This window comes from Anolis sagrei, chromosome 11 (assembly GCF_037176765.1).
Source record: "Anolis sagrei isolate rAnoSag1 chromosome 11, rAnoSag1.mat, whole genome shotgun sequence".
NCBI classification, from domain to species: domain Eukaryota; kingdom Metazoa; phylum Chordata; class Lepidosauria; order Squamata; family Dactyloidae; genus Anolis; species Anolis sagrei.
The window spans coordinates 20,122,283-20,145,246 of NC_090031.1; the positions used below are offsets into that span (position 1 = coordinate 20,122,283).

Genomic DNA, 22,964 nt, shown 5'->3' on the forward strand with positions numbered 1-22,964 from the left:
TGAAGCCATTGTTCCGCGTCCTAGTCTCCAAGGAAGCAGAAAACAAGCTTGCTCCCTCCTCCCTGTGGCTTCCTCTCACATATTTATACATGGCTATCATATCTCCTCTCAGCCTTCTCTTCTTCAGGCTAAACATGCCCAGCTCCTTAAGCCGCTCCTCATAGGGCTTGTTCTCCAGACCCTTGATCATTTTAGTCGCCCTCCTCTGGACACATTCCAGCTTGTCAATATCTCTCTTGAATTGTGGTGCCCAGAATTGGACACAGTATTCCAGGTGTGGTCTAACCAAAGCGGAATAGAGGGGTAGCATGACTTCCCTGGACCTAGACACTATGCTCCTCCTGATGCAGGCCAAAATCCCATTGGCTTTTTTTGCCGCCACGTCACATTGTTGGCTCATGTTTAACTTGTTGTCCACGAGGACTCCAAGATCTTTTTCACACGTACTGCTCTCGAGCCAGGCATTGTCCCCCATTCTGTATCTTTGCATTTCGTTCTTCCTGCCAAAGTGGAGTATCTTGCATTTGTCACTGTTGAACTTCATTTTGTTAGTTTTGGCCCATCTCTCTAATCTGTCAAGATCGTTTTAAATCCTGCTCCTGTCCTCTGGAGTATTGGCTATCCCTCCCAATTTGGTGTCAACTGCAAACTTGATGATCCCGCCTTCTAGCCCTTCCTCTAAGTCATTAATAAAGATGTTGAACAGGACCGGGCCCAGGACGGAACCCTGCGGCACTCCACTTGTCACTTCTTTCCAGGATGAAGAGGAAGCATTGGTGAGAATCACCCTCTGGGTTCGTCTATTTTACCAATTACAGATCCACCTCACCGTAGTTTTGCCTAGCCCACATTGGACTAGTTTCCTTGCCAGAAGGTCATGGGGGACCTTGTCGAAGGCCTTACTGAAATCCAGGTACGCTACATCCACGGCATTCCCCGCATCTACCCAGCTTGTAACTCTATCGAAAAAAGAGATCAGATTAGTCTGGCATGCCTAATCTGATGTCCTTAAGGGTACCCCACTAAAAGTGGTACCTATTTTATCTACTCGCATTGCTGCTTTTAACTAGACCCTTATAGGTCCTTTTTAACTTGTGGAATTGTGCAATATAATAATTTTCTTCGGCCAGCACATTAATCACTCTGACTTGGACACCACCTCAGCCCTGTTGACTTGTAAATGCCTTTTTACTTTTAATGTTTTGAGTGTTTGCTATCATTAGATCGAGTAGTAAACATGTTCTAAATGTTTGATTTATATATTTAAATATCTAAGTTTGTTATTTTTGAGTTGTTCTATAAGTACACCGGGTGTTGTTTATTTTATTCTTATGATTTGATTTGTTTGTTATGTTATGCCGGCATTGAATGTGAAAATGTATAATATCACAAAGGACTACCATCTCACCTGCCTCATAGGAAACCTGCTACAAAACAGGAGCTTTTTTGTTGAGTTCCAGGGCCAGAGAAGCAGATGGCGGAAACAGAAGAGCGGGGAGGGGAGCGTGCTCGCTCCATCTATGTTCAACATCTACACAAATGACCAGCCACTGCCAGAAGGGACAGAGGGTTTCATCTATGCTGATGATCGTGCCATTACCGCTCAAGCAGGGAGCTTTGAGATGGTTGAACAGAAGCTTTCCGAAGCTCTAGGTGCTCTAACTGCCTATTACAGGGAAAACCAACTGATCCCTAATCCATCTAAAACACAGACATGTGCCTTTCACCTCAAGAACAGACAAGCATCCCGAGCTCTGAGGATTATCTGGGAAGGAATCCCACTGGAGCATTGCAGCGCACCCAAATACCTGGGAGTCACTCTGGACCGTTCTCTGACCTACAAGAAGCACTGCCTGAACATCAAGCAAAAAGTGGGTGCTAGAAACAATATCATACGAAAGCTGACTGGCACAACTTGGGGATCACAACCAGATACAGTGAAGACATCTGCCCTTGCGCTATGCTACTCTGCTGCTGAGTACGCATGCCCAGTGTGGAACACATCTCACCATGCTAAAACAGTGGATGTGGCTCTTAATGAGACATGCCGCATTATCACGGGGTGTCTGCGCCCTACGCCACTGGAGAAATTACACTGCTTAGCCAGTATTGCACCACCTGACATCTGCCGGGAAGTTGCAGCCAATAGTGAAAGGACCAAGGCAGAGACATTTCCAGCTCATCCCCTGTTTGGGTATCAGCCAGCACGTCAACGACTTAAATCAAGAAATAGTTTTCTTAGATCTACAGAGACACTCGCTGGAACACCTCAGCAAGCGAGAGTCCAAAAGTGGCAGGCTCAAACCCAGCACCTCAATCCGTGGGTGATACCAGATGAGAGACTCCCCCCTGGGCACACAGAAGACTGGGCGACTTGGAAGGTGCTGAACAGACTGCGCTCTGGCACCACGAGATGCAGAGCCAACCTTCAGAAATGGGGCTACAAAGTGGAATCCTCGACATGCGAGTGTGGAGAAGAGCAAACCACTGACCACCTGCTGCAATGCACCCTGAGCCCTGCCACATGCACAAAGGAGGACCTTCTTGCGGCAACACCAGAGGCACTCCAAGTGGCCAGATACTGGTCAAAGGACATTTAATCAACTACCAAGTTTGCAAAATTTGTGGGTTTTTTTATCTGTTTGTTTGTTTTGTTCTGTTAGAAATGTAATACAATGTTCTGGCTGTGGATGACACGATAAATATTGAATGTTTGGCAATTTTCTGTCATCCCCTCGGGGAGATAGGGCGGTATAGAAATAAAGTTGTTTTATTATTATTATTATTATTATTATTATTATTATTATTATTATTATTGCCATCTGTCAGGGGTGATTTGAATGGAATATTCCTGCTTCTTGGCAGGGGGTTGGACTGGATGGCCCATGAGGTCTCTTCCAACTCTTTGATTCTATGATTCTATGATTTCCTTATGGGAGCCTTAAGTACCTCCCCGCTTATGCGGTACCTATTTATCTACTCACATTGCTGTTTTCGAAACTGCTTGGTAGGCAGGAGCTGGGCTAAAGGCCAGGAGCTCACCCTGACCTGAGCTTTGAACTGTCAACCTTTTGGTTGGCAAGGTTTACTACAGCTGGTAGTTAATGTGCTGTGCTAAAGCCCAGGCATGTTCTGCTTTTTCCACAATCAAAAAGGAGAAGATGCAATCTTCCTAGTTTCTTGTATGTAGGCATTTATTCCGTTTCCCTATTGAAACAAAAGTAAACACTCACACGGCAATCTTTTACAGAGACCATTAAAAGCACAACAGGGGCACCCATGATTGCATTGAGAGAGAGAGAATTCCATAGCAAAACATTCAGTGGAAAAGATGCAGTTTGAAAACCAAAGTGTAATCAACTTGCCTGGGTAACTGGGTTTGATTGAAGATCCCACGGAAAGCACTAAAAATCCATAGAATCAGATACAGGCATTACTGGGCAGCACAGCAAGCTATAAACTAATTTCAGAAAAATTGCACAACCTCTGCATTTCCTCCCTCCCTCCCCCTCTCTTCTTTTTGGCTCTCCCCTCCCTCCCGCCGCCCCCGCCTCTCCTAAGAGTTTGAACACTGTGTTCAAAATGCCAAAGGGAGGAAGACAAACCCTCCTAGGAAATGACAAAAGACGGTTGTTGTGCTTCTGATGGATTAATCCTATTAACATTTGAAAACATCTGCCCAAGAGTGCTTTATTTTGACAGCCACGTTAAGTGTTTCCCTTTGTCTTGAAAACGCCGCTTTAGATCAAGCTTATTAAAATATATTTCACCAGGTCAGGAAATTAGTGCGTTTCGGGCTCAATGGTGGCACACGTAATGAGGTCGGCATTATTAGAGAGCCGATTACGGTATTCCAGGCACAGGTATCGACTCTGATGCCGAGCATCTTTCCCCCCCCCCCCTCTCCCAAGTATTTGTAGTTCGCCAAGGGCCGGACAATGGATTCTGTTGCTTCCTGACCCAGCACACATAACTGGGTTCCTCTTTCCTCTTTGTGAACTCTCTGGCTTGTGCACTGGACTATGGACTCTGCTACTACCCAACCCAGCACCCATCACTGGACTTCTGCCTTCTCTTATTGACTCTCTGCATCATGAACTTTTTTTTTCCACATCCCTGGCCACGAACTTCCTTCTGGTGCTTGCCTTGAAAAGCAAGCAGCCTCCGTTTCCACGCACCTTTGCCAAAGGACTATGAGATCTCCAGTTTGCGTTATATTAAAGATCCAATATTGTAATAAACCATTGCTGGGGATGGGGATGGGATTGCCTTATGAAATGTATGAGATATATGAAATGTATGTAATGGAATGAAATGTACTTTGGTTCCCCTTCCCTACTTCTCCTCTTTGACCCTTGCCCCAAAAGGAATGTGACCTAAGGATTACTGCGACAGGGAGGAAACCCTTTGTCCTCCTAAAAATGGTTCATATTTACATTTGCATGGGCCCGTGATTGATCCCTTCTCCTTGCATACTTTCAGAGCAGACAGTAAGCCAGGGAAGGGTCAACAGAAACTTAGGAAGAAGAGACTGATTAATTCACCCAGATATTGTTGACCCTCCGGGTGGTCCGATATCGATCTAGCCCATTCAAATCACTCGCCAGACCCATCAAGGACAGGAAAGCTCTTTGTTTACCAAATATCTTCCTTTTCCCGCCCAAGACAAAGCCTGCATTCCAGCAAGCAGGAAATCCAAATCCCATCATCTTTCCCCTTTAGGCGCAGTACTCGGGTTTCTCTCTCTCAAGGAGACCCGGCTAAAAGCAGCTCGATATCAACTCCAGCAGAAGCCTGGAAGCAACTAAGTGAATGGGAAAGCATTCCGAGGGATTTCGAGTTTCATGCACTTTTGAAGTCGAACATGAGCCCCCTCCCATAAAAGATAGTAACTTATAGTTTTGCTAAGGACAAGGGTTACAGCCTGTGCTGGATGGGGTCGCACTCCCCTTGAAGACGCAGGTTCGCAGCTTGGGTGTGATCCTGGATTCATCGCTGAGCCTGGAACCCCAGGTTTCGGCGGTGACCAGGGGAGCATTTGCACAACTAAAACTTGTGCGCCAGCTGCACCCGTACCTCGGGAAGTCTGACTTGGCCACAGTAGTACACGCTCTGGTGACATCCCGCCTTGACTACTGCAACGCTCTCTACGTGGGGCTGCCCTTGAAGACGGCCCGGAAGCTCCAGCTAGTCCAGCGCGCGGCAGCCATGTTACTAACAGGAGCGGGACGCAGGGAGCATACATCGCCCTTGTTGTACCAGCTCCACTGGCTGCCGATTTGCTACCGGGCCCAATTCAAGGTGCTGGTGTTGGCCTACAAAGCCCTAAACGAGGGGTCGGGAACCTTCGGCCCTCCAGGTGTGGTGGACTTCAACTCCCACAATTCCTTGAGGCTCGGCATTCGCCCCAAAGGCTTACCTTGGCCCAACGAGGTTGTTTGGCTCTTTTTCATGGAGGACGGGCAGCAAAGGGGGAGAGACGAGCGTAACGTAGCTGTGCAGATGGCGAGGAAGGATGCGGAGCCCACAGACTGGCCTCGGAGGGAGAGAGCGGGCGGAAACCCCTGCGGGCAACGCGCCTCCTCCTCGTCACTCAGCCGGCGTCGTTGCCAGGGAGGGGGTCCATGCGGGGCGGTTGCTAAGGGCCGAAGCAGCGAGGAGGCGCGTTGCCCGCAGGGGTTGCCGCCCACTCTCTCCCTCCGAGGCCAGTCTGTGGGCTCCGCATCCTTCCTCGCCATCTGCACAGCTACGTTACGCTCATCTCTCCCCCTTTGCTGCCCGTCCTCCATGAAAAAGAGCCAAACAAACCTAGTTGGGCCAAGGTAAGCCTTTGGGGCGAATGCCGAGCCTCAAGGAATTGTGGGAGTTGAAGTCCACCACACCTGGAGGGCCGAAGGTTCCCCATGCCTGCCCTAAACGGTTCCGGCCCAAAATACCTGTCTGACCGCATCTCGGCCTATGAGCCCACGAGGACTTTGAGATCGTCCGGGGAGGCCCTTCTCTCGATCCCGCCTGCCTCACAGGCACGGTTGGCAGGGACAAAGGATAGGGCCTTCTCGGTGATGGCCCCCCGGCTGTGGAACACCCTCCCTGTGGACATCAGACTGGCGCCCTCCCTTATGTCATTCCGCAAGAGACTAAAGACGTGGTTGTTTGAGAAGGCGTTTGAGTAAATGCTGCAATAACTGGCAATGACGATTGGAACGGAACATGGATAACGAGATCTGGATTGTGATTCAACAATGAGACGTAGCGAATGATTTAGTGTAATTGTATTATTGATAGTGATGTTGTTTAATGTTGTTGTGATATTGCTTATGCTGTAAATTGTACCTGTTTTTATATGTTGTACACCGCCGTGAGTTGCCCTAGGGCTGAGAACGGCGGTCTACAAGTGCAGTAAATAAATAAATAAGCAAGCCTTGGTCAATTTGCCAAGACACTAACAACAACAATAAGGGCCCTTCCTTTGTTAGACAGTGTGTATCATTTAATCAAGGTTTTATGCCCTATTTTCATATATTTATAGCAGAAGGTAACATTTATTACTGAGAAACCACCTCCATTTACACTTAGAAACTTTTTGGAAACTTTACCTTTTCATGCCACCTATGAATGACCTTTGCCTGACCCTTCTGTCCTGTTCCCTTTTATAAAAAATGTATATAAGAAGCCACTTTCTGTGACCCTGGAAAGAAGGAAATCCTCTGTTGAAAAGATCCTTATCAAAAGACTTATTTGGATGGAAGCCACCCTGGGGCTTGGATTCGGTCCCCCCAGCGGATGGTGCCCGTTTGGCATTAATGATCATATCTCAATAGGACAAAATGGCCTTCGGAAAGCCACACTTTGTCCTGATCTGTTGCTCATTCAAACCTTTCTCCACTGAAACTTTAGTCAAGATTGCCTCATTGTTTCCATATCTCAGCACCAGGAAAATCCGGATTTTGGCATGCTTGCCAGTCTTCGATGTTTATTGCCACCAATCACAGACAATAGGCTGGCTGGCTAGAAGGCCCCCTGAGAACTCGCCAGCCATTTGGACACTACATATCCCCATAATCCACTCAAGAATTCATTGTTTCCCTCTCGTCCCCCCTCCCTCTCTCCTGATAGGTCAGGAAGCCAAGGCGGCAGAAGCTGATTGGTCGGGAAGCCGAGGTGGCAGAAGCTTGCTGTCTTTCTCCTTCCTTCCGGAAGGAAGGAAGGAGAAAGACAGCAAGGGAAGTTGCCTTCAGGTTAAGAATGGCGGTATATAAATATGGTAAATAAATAAATAAATAAGGAGGGAAGAAAGAGGGAAGGAAGGAAGGACAAAAGGGAGGGAGGTAAGGAAGTGAGGAAGGAAGGAAGAAAGGAAGGGAAGTTGCCTTTGGGCTGAGAAAGGCGGTATATAAATATGGCAAATAAATAAATAAGGAGGGAAGAAAGAGGGAAGGAAGTAAGTGCAAAAGGGAAGGAGGAAGGGAGAAAGGGAGGTAAGGGAGGGAGGGGGGAAAGGAAGGAAGGAAGGAGAAAGACAACAAGGTACGTTGCCTTCAGGCTGAGAAAGGCGGTATGATAAATATGATAAATAAATAAATAAATAAATAAATGAGGGAAGGAAGGACAAAAGGGAAGGAGGAAGGGAGAAAGAGGGAATGAGGAAGGAAGGAAGGAGAAAGATAGCAAGGGAAGTTGCCGTCGGGCTGAAAAAGGCAGTATATAAATATGGCAAATAAGTAAGGAGGGAAGAAAGAGGGAAGGAAGGAAGGACAAAAGGGAAGGAGAAAGTGAGGTAAGGGAGGGAGGGAGGGAGGGAGGGAGGGAGGGAGGAAGGAAGGAAGGAAGGAAGGCAGGCAGGCAGGCAGGCAGGCAGGCAGGCAGGCAGGCAGGCAGGAAGGAAGGAAGGAAGGAAGGAAGGAAGGAAGGAAGGAAGGAAGGAGAAAGACAGCAAGGGAAGTTGCCGTCGGGCTGAGAAAGGCAGTATATAAATATGGTAAATAAATAAATGAGGGAAGGAAGGACAAAAGGGAAGGAGGAAGGGAGAAAGAGGGAGGTGAGGGAGGGAGGAAAGGAGGAAGGAAAGAGAGAAGGAAGGAAGAACAGGATGATAAGGGAAAGGAGGGCCTGGGAAAAGAGCCGAAGGGGCCGCATCCGGGCCCCAGGCCTGGGTTTGCCCCTACCTGCCCTAACATTTAATACCCATTTCTTTGTAGGGAGCAACTGAGTAAATAGGCAATTTTGTAGGCTTTCCATTGATACCTATTATTTCAAAATGCTGGACATACACCCCAAAAGAAGACTCTTCAGGAAGGGGTAGATGGGAACGTCTCCCACCCAAATGATTCAACGTGCAACACTTACAGCTCCTCAGGGCAATATATTATGGACTATTGGCCTCAAGCCGTAAGGAGAGGCAGATAATAAATATCCAGAGGACAGGAGCAGGATTCAAAACAATCTTGACAGATTAGAGAGATGGGCCAAAACTAACAAAATGAAGTTCAACAGGGACAAATGCAAGATACTCCACTTTGGCAGGAAAAACGAAATGCAAAGATATAGAATGGGGGATGCCTGGCTCGAGAGCAGTACGTGTGAAAAAGATCTTGGGAGTCCTCGTGGACAACAATGTAATGTGGTGGCAAAAAAAGCCAATGGGATTTTGGCCTGCATTAATAGGAGCATAGTGTCTAGATCTAGGGAAGTCATGCTACCCCTCTATTCCGCTTTGGTTAGACCACACCTGGAATATTGTGTCCAATTCTGAGCACCACAATTCAAGAGAGAAATTGACAAGCTGGAATGTGTCCAGAGGAGGGCGACTAAAATGATCAAGGGTCTGGAGAACAAGCCCTATGAGGAGCGGCTTAAGGAGCTGGGCATGTTTAGCCTGAAGAAGAGAAGGCTGAGAGGGGATATGATAGCCATGTATAAATATGTGAGAGGAAGCCACAGGGAGGAGGGAGCAAGCTTGTTTTCTGCTTCCTTGGAGACTAGGGCGCGGAACAATGGCTTCAAACTACAAGAGAGGAGATTCCATCTGAACATGAGGAAGAACTTCTTGACTGTGAGAGCTGTTCAGCAGTGGAACTCTCTGCCCCGGAGTGTGGTGGAGGCTCCTTCTTTGGAAGCTTTTAAACAGAGGCTGGATGGCCATCTGTCAGGGGTGATTTGAATTCAATATTCCTGCTTCTTGGCAGGGGGTTGGACTGGATGGCCCATGGGGTCTCTTAGAATCATAGAATCAAAGAGTTGGAAGAGACCTCATGGGCCATCCAGTCCAACCCCCTGCCAAGAAGCAGGAATATTGCATTCAAATCACCCCTGACAAATGGCCATCCAGCCTCTGCTTAAAAGCTTCCAAAGAAGGAGCCTCCACCACACTCCGGGGCAGAGAGTTCCACTGCTGAACGGCTCTCACAGTCCAACCCCCTGCCAAGAAGCAGGAATATTGCATTCAAATCACCCCTGACAGATGGTCATCCAGCCTCTGTTTAAAAGCTTCCAAAGAAGGAGCCTCCACCACACTCCGGGGCACTGAGTTCCACTGCTGAACAGCTCTCACAGTCCAACCCCCTGCCAAGAAGCAGGAATATTGCATTCAAATCACCCCTGACAGATGGCCATCCAGCCTCTGCTTAAAAGTTTCCAAAGAAGGAGCCTCCACCACACTCCGGGGCAGAGAGTTCCACTGCTGAACGGCTCTCACAGTCCAACCCCCTGCCAAGAAGCAGGAATATTGCATTCAAATCACCCCTGACAGATGGCCATCCAGCCATCTCTATGATTCTATGATTCTATCATTTATTGTTATTTTTATAGTTGTAGTTTTATAGGCCATTTCTCTCTCTCTTTCTCTTTCTCTCTCTGTGTGCGTGTATAAAAGAGAGCCTTGCAAGCCATCCTCTGTTAGGCCCATAAATGCCTCTAGTACTCATTTGCAGGCTAAAAGACACTGGCAACCATCTTTTGGACAATTCCTCTGCCTGGATGCTCCGTGACCAGCCTTCTGGGTGGCGCTAAGCCCATTGTGGCAGCTTGCCACTCAGCAAACAGCGATCCATCCTCGCCCTCTGCTCCATTTTGCCCCGCTTGTGTGGCACCACAGGGAATGGTAGCAGGCAAACGCCAGGCGACACTCAAAGCCTGGCACCTGGGTGTTTCTAATCCACTTCATTAGAAGTGCTTCCGTTCAGGCCTGCCTTTGGAGCCAGAACCATTTGATCCTCTTCCTGCTCTGGGGTAATCCCATTCCTGTTCCCTCCGCACATGCGTCTGGGCTCGCTTCAGTGCGTAATTGCTCATGCAACATCTCCCGGCAGCTGCATCTGTGGTCTTTTCCAAACCATTAACAGAGCGGCTTTCGGATGCATTTGGAAGGGGCTTGATGAAAACAAACACTCTTGTGGAAACAATCATTTTGAAATCATTTCAGTTCAGACCTATGTTCCTGCTGATACCGTGGAGAGTGTGATGATACAAACCGCAGCCTGGTCTTACTGTATTAATTTGGAAAAATGGCACAAGAAGGGCAGTGGGGAGGACTCATTGGAGCAGGAGCAATAGAGCCGGGTCTGAGTCGGTCCAGATTTTGAGGTCTCCATTTGACAGCAACGTAAAATCAGAGTTGGAAGTGGTCCCTTAGGTGATCACAGAGGTGGCCCTAGGTAATTTTCAAAGGTAAGCAAACTGTATTCCCCCCCCCCCCCAACCAATCATTGATATATATTTTCTGTTCGTCGTGGGAGTTCTGTGTGCCATATTTGGTTCAATTCCATCATTGGTGGAGTTCAGAATGCTCTTTGATTGTAGGTGAACTATACATCCCAGTAACTACACTTGCCACACTTGCTCCCTTGCTTGGCCTGCTTTGGGTCCGGAGGCGTGCTTAAGACCCCGGCGTGTGCACAAAAAGTCACCTCTTCTCCTGACTTTCTCCTCAGCCATTGGGACCAAGATAGATAAAGAGAGAGAGAGAGAGAGAGAGAGAAGTGGGGATGCCCACCTTTCCCAAAGGTAGGTGCAAAAACAAATAAGGGAGCGGAGGTGGGAGATACCTCCAGCCGGAGGGGCTCTCTCTCTCTCTCTCTCTCTTGGTCCCAATAGCTGAAGAGAAAGTCAGGAGAAGAGGCAACTTTTGGTGCGCACGCTGGGGTCTTCAGACACGCCTCCAGACCCGAAGCGGGCCAGACGCGGCGGCTCTGCCCCTTGGCCCACCCGTGGATTGGGGAGAGGAGAGGAGGCGGGTGGAGTGCCGGCGGATCGGGAAAGGGAGCCGGTCATGGGGAAGGGATCGAACGTTCTGCTCGCGCACTCGGTGGCTGGGTGGAGCAGGAAGGAGAGGGGCTAGGCGAGGCTCAAGGGCTCGGCCCCTTTGGGAAGAGGATCGCCCGGCAGTGAGGCAAGAAAGCCGAGGCTCCCCCTCGGACTGCTAGGGGGCACTCCTCAAGTGGCGGTCGAGGGGCATTTACAGAGGCGCCTCTGTGCCCCTGGCAAAAAAAAAAGTGTTCTGCGACCACTTACTTCGCGTAATGGACGAGCACCCCCTGGGTGATCAAATCCAATTACCCTCCCAATGCAGGAATTCCAGCTAAAGCATCCCTACTAAGTCCAACCTCTTTTTGAAGATGTCCAGAGGAAGAGACTTCTCCCCACCTCTCTAGGCCATTAGGAAGTTTTCTATAGAGCTGCCAGGCCTCACAGAAGCCACCCAGAGTCCTTCCAAGAGATGGGGCAGAGTAGAATCATAGTATGATAGAGTTGGAAGAGACCTCTCATGGGCCATCCAGTCCAACCCCCTTCCAAGAAGCAGGAATATTGCATTCAAATCACCCCTGACAAATGGCCATCCAGCCTCTGTTTAAAAGCTTCCAAAGAAGGAGCCTCCACCACACTCAGAGAGTTCCACTGCTGAACGGCTCTCACAGTCAGGAAGTTCTTCCTAATGTTCAGATGGAATCTCCTCTCTTGTAGTTTAAAGTCATTGCTCCATTGCGTTCTAATCTCCAAGGAAGCAGAAAACAAGCTTGCTCCCTCCTCCCTGTGGCTTCCTCTCACATATTTATACATGGCTATCATATCTCCTCTCAGCCTTCTCTTCTTCAAGCTAAACATGCCCAGCTCCTTAAGCCGCTCCTCATAGGGCTTGTTCTCCATACCCTTGATCATTTTAGTCGCCCTCCTCTGGACACATTCTAGCTTTCAATATCTCTCTTGAATTGTGGTGCCCAGAATTGGACACAATATTCCAGGTGTGGTCTAACCAAAGCGGAATAGAGGGGTAGCATTACTTCCCTGGACCTAGACACTATGCTCCTATTGATGCAGGCCAGAATCCCATTGGCTTTTCCCCCCGCCACATCACATTGTTGGCTCATGTTTAACTTATTTTCCACGAGGACTCCAAGATCTTTTTCACACGTACTGCTCTCGAGCCAGGCATCGTCCCCCATTTTGTATCTTTGCATTTCGTTTTTCCTGCCAAAGTGGAGTATCTTGCATTTGTCACTGTTGAACTTCATTTTGTTAGTTTTGGCCCATCATCTCTCTAATCTGTCAAGATTGTTTTGAATCCTGCTCCTGTCCTCTGGAGTATTGGCTATCCCTCCCAATTTGATGTCGTCTGCAAACTTGATGATCCTGCCTTCTAGCCCTTCATCTAAGTCATTAATAAAGATGTTGAACAGGACCGGGCCCAGGACGGAACCCTGCTTCAGGCACTCCACTTGTCACTTCTTTTTAAGATGAAGAGGAAGCATTGGTGAGCACCCTCTGGGTTTGTCCATTTAACCAATTACAGATCCACCTCACCGTAGTTTTGCCTAGCCCACATTGGACTAGTTTCCTTGCCAGAAGGTCATGGGGGACCTTGTCGAAGGCCTTACTGAAATCCAGGTACGCTACATCCACGGCATCCCCCGCATCTACTTGTAACTATCGAAAAAAGAGATCAGATTAGTCTGGCATGACTAATCTGATGTCCTCAAGGGTGCCCCACTAAAAGTGGTACCTATTTTATGTACTCGCATTGCTGCTTTTGACCTCCACCTTTTCCTGCCGAAGAGCTTTGTTCATAGACTTCCGCCTTGAGCGAATCGCTGGCTTTGCTGAGCGGCAAAAACAGCCAGAGGGTGAGAACTCTACCGGGCCCAGGATGGAACCCTGCGGAACTCCACTCGTCACTTATTATTATAATCATAGAATCATAGAATCAAAGAGTTGGAAGAGACCTCATGGGCCATCCAGTCCAACCCCCTGCCAAGAAGCAGGAATATTGCATTCAAATCACCCCTGACAGATGGCCATCCAGCCTCTGCTTAAAAGCTTCCAAAGAAGGAGCCTCCACCACACTCCGGGGCAGAGAGTTCCACTGCTGAATGGCTCTCACAGTCAGGAAGTTCTTCTTAATGTTCAGATGGAATCTCCTCTCTTGTAGTTTGAAGCCATTGTTCCGCGTCCTAGTCTCCAAGGAAGCAGAAAACAAGCTTGCTCCCTCCTCCCTGTGGCTTCCTCTCACATATTTATACATGGCTATCATATCTCCTCTCAGCCTTCTCTTCTTCAGGCTAAACATGCCCAGCTCCCTAAGCCGCTCCTCATAGGGCTTGTTCTCCAGACCCTTGATCCTTTGAGTCGCCCTCCTCTGGACACATTCCAGCTTGTCAATATCTCTCTTGAATTGTGGCGCCCAGAATTGGACACAATATTCCAGGTGTGGTCTAACCAAAGCAGAATAGAGGGGTAGCATATTATATAAATTATTATATCATATTATAATGTAATTGTAAAATTCAATGTAGTTGCATAGAATCTGTATGTCTGTGTGTCCAATGTCATTCTTTGTCTAAATGTTTTTCGGTAATCGGATATACCCTCTCACACTGGAAATGGCAATAAAAAGAACCTATGCTTCAAAGTTATTGAAAAGTTACTCATGACATCATGGCCAAAGATCTGCAAAGTAGCCAATCTGGGAAAACAATGAAAGAGAGGCATTGGATGATCGCGAAGCAAACTGCAGGCCAAGAACAATCCTGGCAAGGGAGGCTGAAGCCTGCCACGCAACTGTGTGATTTAGTGCGGAGGAACGAGCTATTTTATTGCCTCCTTTTATTTCACGATACCCCTTTATATTATGAGTGTTTAATGATGCTGCCTTTACGGCTACAGGAAGTTTCCTATCGAGCTGCCAGGCAGCCATAAAGCCCTCGCAGAAAATGCTTGTAAAACCCTCATTACCCCCAAAGCCCCAGCATTTAGGGGAACACTAAACAAGCATTTATATGGTGAGCTGAAGAAAACCACAGAAAACTAATCCAGACCTTAAAAAGGGGGGAACGAGGAGTAGAAAACTGCCCAGGAATGCTCAAGTTTCCTTCCTAGAATCATAGAATCATAGATTCAAAGAGTTGGAAGGGACCTCATGGGTCATCCAGTCCAACCCCCTGCCAAGAAGCAGGAATATTGCATTCAAATCACCCCTGACAGATGGCCATCCAGCCTCTGTTTCAAAGCCTCCAAAGAAGGAGCCTCCACCACACTCCGGGGCAGAGAGTTCCACTGCTGAACGGCTCTCACAGTCAGGATGTTCTTCCTAATGTTCAGATGGAATCTCCTCTCTTGTAGTTTGAAGCCATTGTTCCGCGTCCTAGTCTCCAAGGAAGCAGAAAACAAGCTTGCTCCCTCCTCCTTCTCTTCCTTCCAACTTTCCCTTCCACCATTTCATCCCTTCCTTCCCTTTTTTCCCTTCCTTCCCTCTTTCCCCTTCCATTTTAAATTCTTGTGTTTTATTGTCTACGTGTGAATTATACTAATTGTATTGTTTATTTTGCTTATCGCTTGTTTTTTATTGATGTGTTGTTGGGCTTGGCCTCATGTAAGGTGCTCCGAGTCCCTTGGGGAGATGGTAAAAAGGTAAAGGTAGTCCCCTGACATTAAGTCCAGTCATGTCTGACTCTGGGGTGTGGTGCTCATCTCCATTTCTAAGCCGAAGAGCCAGCGTTGTCCGTAGACACCTCCAAGGTCATGTGGCCGGCATGACTGCATGGAGCGCCGTTACCTTCCCGCCGGAGCGGTACCTATTGATCTACTCACATGTGAATGTTTTCGAACTGCTAGGTTGGCAGAAGCTAGGGCTGACAGCGGAAGCTCATGCTGCTCCCCGGAATCGAACCTGCGACCTTTCGATCAACAAGCTCAGCAGCTCAGTGCTTTAACGCACTGCGCCACCGGGGGCTCCGGGGAGATGGTAGCAGAGTATAAATAAATTATTATTATTATTATTATTATTATTATTATTATGAAGAGAAGGATGGAAGGAAGGATAAAGAAAAGAGAGAAGAAAGGCAAAAGGGAAGGAAGGAAGGAGAAAGGAGAGAGGGAAAAGGGAAGAAAGGAAGAACAAAAAGGTGGAAGGGAAGGATGGAAGGAAGGGAAAGACAAAGGAAAAAGGGAAGGATAAAAGAGAGAAGAAAGACAAAAGGGAAAGAAGGAAAAATAGAGGTAGGAAAGAGGGAGGGAAGGAAAGATGAAAGAGTTGGGATGGATGGAAGGAGAAAGAGGAAGGGAGATGAGGAAGGAAAGAGAAAAGGACGGAAGGACGAAAGGGGGGAAAGGAAGGATGGAAGGAGAAAGGGAAGGAAGGAAAGACAAAAGGGAAGGAAGGGAAGGAGAAAGGGAAAAGAAGGAAGGAAGGGATGAATTGAAGGATGGAAGGAAGGAAGGAAAGGGAAGAAGAAATACAAAAGGGAAGGGAGGGAGGGGAGAGAAGGAAGGAAGGATGAAAGGGTGGAAGGGAAGGATGGAAGGAGAAAGTGGAGGGAGGGAAGGACAAAAGGGTGGAAAGGAAGAATGAAGGGAAGGATGGAAGGAGAAAAGGAGGGAAGAGAGTGAGGGAAGGAGGAAGGAAAGAGAAGGAGGAAAAGAAAGTGGAGGGGATGATGAAAGGGTGGAAGAGATGGATGGATGGACGGATGGAAGGGGAGGGAAGGAGGAAGGAAAGAGAAGGATGAAAAGAAAGTGGAGGGGATGATGAAAGGGTGAAAGAGATGGATGGATGGAAGGGAAGGAGGAAGGAAAGAGAAGGAGGAAAAGAAAGTGGAGGGGATGATGAAAGGGTGGAAGAGATGGATGGATGGATGGATGGATGGAAGGGAAGGGAAGGAGGAAGGAAAGAGAAGGATGAAAAGAAAGTGGAGGAGATGATGAAAGGGTGGAAGAGATGGATGGATGGAAGGGAAGTAGGAAGGAAAGAGAAGGAGGAAAAGAAAGTGGAGGGGATGATGAAAGGGTGGAAGAGATGGATGGATGGAAGGGAAGGAGGAAGGAAAGAGAAGGAGGAAAAGAAAGTGGAGGGGATGATGAAAGGGTGGAAGAGATGGATGGATGGAAGGGAAGGAGGAAGGAAAGAGAAGGATGAAAAGAAAGTGGAGGGGATGATGAAAGGGTGGAAGAGATGGATGGATGGAAGGGAAGGAGGAAGGAAAGAGAAGGAGGAAAAGAAAGTGGAGGGGATGATGAAAGGGTGGAAGAGATGGATGGATGGAAGTGAAGGAGGAAGGAAAGAGAAGGAGGAAAAGAAAGTGGAGGGGATGATGAAAGGGTGGAAGAGATGGATGGATGGAAGTGAAGGAGGAAGGAAAGAGAAGGAGGAAAAGAAAGTGGAGGGGATGATGAAAGGGTGGAAGAGATGGATGGATGGAAGTGAAGGAGGAAGGAAAGAGAAGGAGGAAAAGAAAGTGGAGGGGATGATGAAAGGGTGGAAGAGATGGATGGATGGAAGTGAAGGAGGAAGGAAAGAGAAGGAGGAAAAGAAAGTGGAGGGGATGATGAAAGGGTGGAAGAGATGGATGGATGGAAGTGAAGGAGGAAGGAAAGAGAAGGAGGAAAAGAAAGTGGAGGGGATGATGAAAGGGTGGAAGAGATGGATGGATGGAAGTGAAGGAGGAAGGAAAGAGAAGGAGGAAAAGAAAGTGGAGGGGATGATGAAAGGGTGGAAGAGATGGATGGATGGAAGTGAAGGAGGAAGGAAAGAGAAGGAGGAAAAGAAAGTGGAGGGGATGATGAAAGGGTGGAAGAGATGGATGGATGGAAGGGAAGGAGGAAGGAAAGAGAAGGAGGAAAAGAAATATTGGAGGGGATGATGAAAGGGTGGAAGAGATGGATGGATGGATGGAAGGGACGGGAAGGATGAAAAGAAAATGGAGGGAATGATGAAAGGGTGGAAGAGATGGATGGATGGAAGGGAAGGAGGAAGGAAAGAGAGAACCAAGGCAGGATGAAGGGAAGGAAGGGAAGGAGAAAGAGAGAAGAAAGGAAGGAGGGGATGGTGAGAGAGAGAAGGGGTGGGGTATGAATACTGTAAATAAAATAATAATAAATAAAATAATTAATTATACGGTAGTGTAGATCCAGCCAGTGACTATTAGCCAGAGTGGACAGCATCGAGCTGAATGGAGCCCTCGGATTGAGTAGAAAAAGGCAGCTTCCTATGTCCCACTGCACAGGCTTTACACAGAGACTAAGATCCAAGAGTAAATCCCATTGAGAAAAATAACTGACTTTAAAAAAAGGATGCAGTCATCATCCAAATGTACCCTAGAGTCTGGTTTACAAGTCTGTGCATGTGAGAAAGAAAGGGGTTTTTTTTTAATTAAACTTGATTAAAGGCCTGGCACATGTGTGTGTGTGGAGGGGAGGCATCCAGCCCGTGCCATGTCATTTCACACGGATGGAAATTGAAGTGGAAGGGTCTGACGAATGATAATTAAACTCACTCGGGCTGATTTAATATGCACTTGGGGGGGGGGGGGGGGATCATTTGATGCCATGCAGATGTTGCCAGCACTGTTTAGGTAAACAAAAGGGGCACAGGGCAGGAAGGATCAGATCAACATCCGAAACTTCACCACCAAGACCTGTCATCGGTATGTTTGGCATAGATGCCAAATTAGTGGGCAAGATCAGTGAGCATCCGGCATTAGGAAAATAGGAGTCCCTGCATCTCTCTTGAATACACCACCAGTTCCGTGATGAGCCCAAGCTCTAGTCCTATCCATGAGGAAGACTCTCTTCCTCTTCTTCCTTTACTTGCTGATCTTTTTTCTCTCCTGTACAAAAGCCCAGATGTTTTAGCTACTTGCCACAAGAAATATGCAACAACCCTTTCACAGTTTCAAAATTTCTCAAGCATAATAGTTACCGCATCTGGGTTGCAGTGAATTTTGTGAGCCGTCTGGCCATGTTCCAGAAGCATTTCTGTGTACGAACCCACACAATCTCTTCAATCATCCGGAGAGGCCCTGCTCACGCTCCCACCGCTTTCGCAGGCGTGATTCATAGAATCATAGAATCAAAGAGTTGGAAGAGACCTCATGGGCCATCCAGTCCAACCCCATTCTGCCAAGAAGCAGGAATATTGCATTCAAATCACCCCTGACAGATGGCCATCCAGCCTCTGCTTAAAAGCCTCCAAAGAAGGAGCCTCCACCACACTCCGGGGCAGAGAGTTCCACTGCTGAACGGCTCTCACAGTCAGGAAGTTCTTCCTAATGTTCAGATGGAATCTCCTCTTGTTCTCCTAATGTTCAGATGATCCGCAAGGACAAAAATATGGTCCTCGGCCTCAACGTTACTACACAGTTGCAACAAAAGCGACTGGTCTCACAAAACCCTCTTATAGCAGTGTTTCTCAACCTTCCCAATACTTTGACCTCTTAATAGAGTTCCTCACTTTGTGGTGACCCCCACCATTACATTTCACTGCTGAACGGCTCTCACAGTCAGGAAGTTCTTCCTCGTGTTCAGATGGAATCTCCTCTCTTGTAGTTTGAAGCCATTGTTCCATTGCGTCCTAGTCTCCAGGGAAGCAGAAAACAAGCTTGCTCCCTCCTCCCTGTGGCTTCCTCTCACATATTTATGCATGGCTATCATGTCTCCTCTCAGCCTTCTCTTCTTCAGGCTAAACATGCCCAGCTCCTTAAGCCGCTCCTCATAGGGCTTGTTCTCCAGACCTTTTATCATTTTAGTCGCTCTCCTCTGGACACATTCCAGCTTGTCAATATCTCTCTTGAATTGTGGTGCCCAGAACTGGACACAATATTCCAGATGTGGTCTAACCAAAACAGAATAGTGATTGGTGGGGACGAGGGAGAGGGCCTTCTCAGTGGTGGCCCCCCACTCTGGAACTTACTCCCCAGGGACATTAGACATGCCCCAACGTTGGCAGTCTTTAGGAAGAGCCTGAAAACGTGGTTGTTCCAGTGTGCCTTCTCAGAATAAGGAGAACTCCCAGCAATATGCCCTCATAATCTGAGGCGGCCCTAGGTAATTGTCAACGGTAAGCAAACAGTATTTTGGCGCCTCCCCCAACCAATCACTGATATATATTTTCTGTTCGTCATGGGAGTTCTGTGTGCCATATTTGGTTCAATTCCATCATTGGTGGAGTTCAGAATGTTCTTTGATTGTAGGTGAACTATACATCCCAGTAACTACAACTCGCATATGTCAAGGTCTATTTTCCCCCAAGAGCGTCTCAAGAGCGCCCCTGGGCAAAATCAACTATACTGCAAATGCTTACTTTGCGTAATGGGTTGAACCGCCCCTGCTCATAATGCACTTTAATACTGACTTAGGGTTAATACTGACTGCGTTCCCTCATTTCTCTCTGAAAAATCCTATCCCAGTTATATTTTACCTTGCTCACGTCAGCATATTTTCAATTTTAATCTATTACATTTGGCCCGGTCATTTTAAAAATGTTTATATGTCACTGTTGATTGTTTATTGTATATTTTCTGTTCATGTGATTTATATGATTTGTATTTTATTGATTGTTTTATTGATATTCTGTTTATTGATGTTTTGTTTGATGCATTTTGGGCTTGGCCTCATTGGGGAGATGGTAGCAGGGTACAAATAAAGATTATTATTATTATTATTATTATTATTATTATTACTACTACTACTACTACTACTAGCCGTCCCCTGCCATGCGTTGCTGTGGCCCACATGGGGGTTCTGTGTGGGAGGTTTGGCCCAATTGTATCGTTGGTGGGATTCAGAATGCTCTGTGATTGTAGGTGAACTATAAATCCCAGCAACTACAACTCCCAAATGTCAGGATTCTATTTTCTGCACACTCCATCAGTGTTCACATTTGGGCATATTGAGTATTTGTGTAGAGTTTGGTCCAGATCCATCAATGTTTGTGGATCACTGTTGTGTCCACAGTGATCTCTGGATGTAGGTGAACTACAACTCCAAAACCAAAGGACACCGCCCACCAAACCTTCCAGTATTTTCTGTTGGTCATGGGAGAACTGTGTGCCAAGTTTGGTTCAATTCCATCATTGGTGAGGTTCAGAATGCTCTTTGATTGTAGGTGAACTATAAATCCCAGCAACTACAACTCCCAAATGACAAAATCAGTTTTTTGAGTGAAGAACATACATTGGGTTGTTAGGTGTATTGTGTCCAAATTTGGTGCCAATTCATCCAGGGGTTTTTGAGTTCTGTTAATCCCACAAATGAACATTACATTTTTATTTATATAGATTATTATTCTCTCCTGACATTTCGCCCACATCTATGGTAGGCATCCTCTGAGGTTGTGAGGTCTGTTGGAAACTAGGCAAGTGGGGTTTATATATTTGTGGAATAATGTCCAGGGTGGGAGAAAGAACTCTTTGTCTGTTTGAGACAAATGTGACTGTTGCAATTGGCCACCTTAATTAGCATTTAATGGTCTTGCAGCTTCAAAGCCTAGCTGTTTCCTGCCTGGGGGAATCCTTTGTTGGGAGGTGTTACCTGGCCCTGATTGTTTCTTTTCTGGAAATCCCCAGTGTTCTTTATTTACTGTCCTGATTTTTAAATGCTAGTAGCCAGATTTTGTTCATTTTCTTAATTTGTGGCTGTCCGTGGGTGCTGGCTTTGGTTTCATTTTAATGGCATGGAATCCCGAGACCATTTCATGAAATCCGTACCTGGATTTCAGTAAGGCCTTCGACAAGGTCCCCCATGACCTTCTGGCAAGGAAACTAGTCCAATGTGGGCTAGGCAAAACTACGGTGAGGTGGATCTGGAATTGGTTAAATGGACGAACCCAGAGGGTGCTCACTAATGCTTCCTCTTCATCTTGGAAAGAAGTGACAAGTGGAGTGCCGCAGGGTCCCGTCCTGGGCCCGGTCCTGTTCAACATCTTTATTAATGACTTAGATGAAGGGCTAGAAGGCAGGATCATCAAGTTTGCAGACGACACCAAATTGGGAGGGATAGCCAATACTCCAGAGGACAGGAGCAGGATTCAAAACGATCTTGACAGATTAGAGAGATGGGCCAAAACTAACAAAATGAAGTTCAACAGTGACAAATGCAAGATACTCCACTTTGGCAGAAAAAATGAAATGCAAAGATACAGAATGGGGGACGATGCCTGGCTTGAGAGCAGTACGTGTGAAAAAGATCTTGGAGTCCTCGTGGACAACAAGTTAAACATGAGCCAACAATGTGATGCGGCGGCAAAAAAAGCCAATGGGATTTTGGCCTGCATCAATAGGAGCATAGGGTCTAGATCTAAGGAAGTAATGCTACCCCTCTATTCTGCTTTGGTTAGACCACATCTGGAATACTGTGTCCAATTCTGGGCACCACAATTCAAGAGAGGTATTGACAAGCTGGAATGTGTCCAGAGGAGGGCGACTAAAATGATCAAGGGTCTGGAGAACAAGCCCTATGAGGAGCGGCTTAGGGAACTGGGCATGTTTAGCCTGAAGAAGAGAAGGCTGAGAGGAGATATGATAGCCATGTATAAATATATGAGAGGAAGCCACAGGGAGGAGGGAGCAAGCTTGTTTTCTGCTTCCTTGGAGACTAGGACGCGGAACAATGGCTTCAAACTACAAGAGAGGAGATTCCATCTGAACATGAGGAAGAACTTCCTGACTGTGAGAGCCGTTCAGCAGTGGAACTCTCTGCCCGGAGTGTGGTGGAGGCTCCTTCTTTGGAAGCTTTTAAGCAGAGGCTGGATGGCCATTTGTCAGGGGGTGATTTGAATGCAATATTCCTGCTTCTTGCAGAATGGGGTTGGACTGGATGGCCCATGAGGTCTCTTCCAACTCTTTGATTCTATGATTCTATGATTTCACGGAAACGTAAGACACATTTCATTCATTCGGTCATGCATGTATATCTGCAAGTCGTAAGTGAAAACAACAAACTTTCCTTTACCAAAGAAAGGCTTTTATAGTAGAAAATGATGGCAAGTGGAAGTTGTGTGGAATGTGGGAGAAGACCCAAGGGTTGAACACTCGCAATGAAATACATACGTCTTCCATCATGCAAAATACACCAGCTTCTCATGTCCCGTCCCCCCCCCCCCCTCACCACCACCACCACCTTATATTCACAAGCAATGCTGTAGCAATTCTAGCGTCTGTGAGCCCTTTGATAGAAGCAGCTACACGCAAAATAGTATTCCTTGGTTAATTAATTCCCTGAAGAAGCTTTTACCCAACATTTTTTATCCATGGCTTAGCCCAGTGGTTCCCAACCTGTGGTCCATGGACCACCATAGAATCAGAGAATCAAAGAGTTGGAAGAGACCTCATGGGCCATCCAGTCCAACCCCCTGCCAAGAAGCAGGAATATTGCATTCAAATCACCCCTGACAAATGGCCATCCAGCCTCTGCTTAAAAGCTTTCCAAAGAAGGAGCCTCCACCACACTCCGGGGGCAGAGAGTTCCACTGCTGAACGGCTCTCACAGTCAGGAAGTTCTTCCTAATGTTCAGATGGAATCTCTCTTGTTCTCCTAATGTTCAGATGGAATCTCCAGTGATCCGCAAGGACAAAAATATGGTCTTGGCCTCAACATTACTACACAGTTGCAACAAAAGCGACTGGTCTCACAAAACCCTCTTATAGTAGTGTTTCTCAACCTTCCAATACTTTGACCCCTTAATACAGTTCCTCACTTTGTGG

General features: G+C 47.1%; 1 protein-coding gene across 17 annotated transcripts in view; it reads right to left on the bottom strand.

Moving 5' to 3' along the window:
- The window catches only part of MSI2 (musashi RNA binding protein 2), an 819,550-nt gene that overhangs the window by 111,757 nt on the left and 684,829 nt on the right, over positions 1-22,964 (bottom strand). For 12 of the 17 annotated variants that reach the window (XM_067472006.1, XM_060757066.2, XM_060757067.2 and 9 more), the window contains exon 11: positions 3,366-3,404. The exons of the other annotated variants lie outside the window; for them this stretch is intronic. In XM_067472006.1, coding sequence (XP_067328107.1) covers positions 3,366-3,404 — 39 coding nt within the window. The remainder of the gene's footprint in view (positions 1-3,365; positions 3,405-22,964) is intronic. 17 annotated transcript variants of the gene reach the window in all.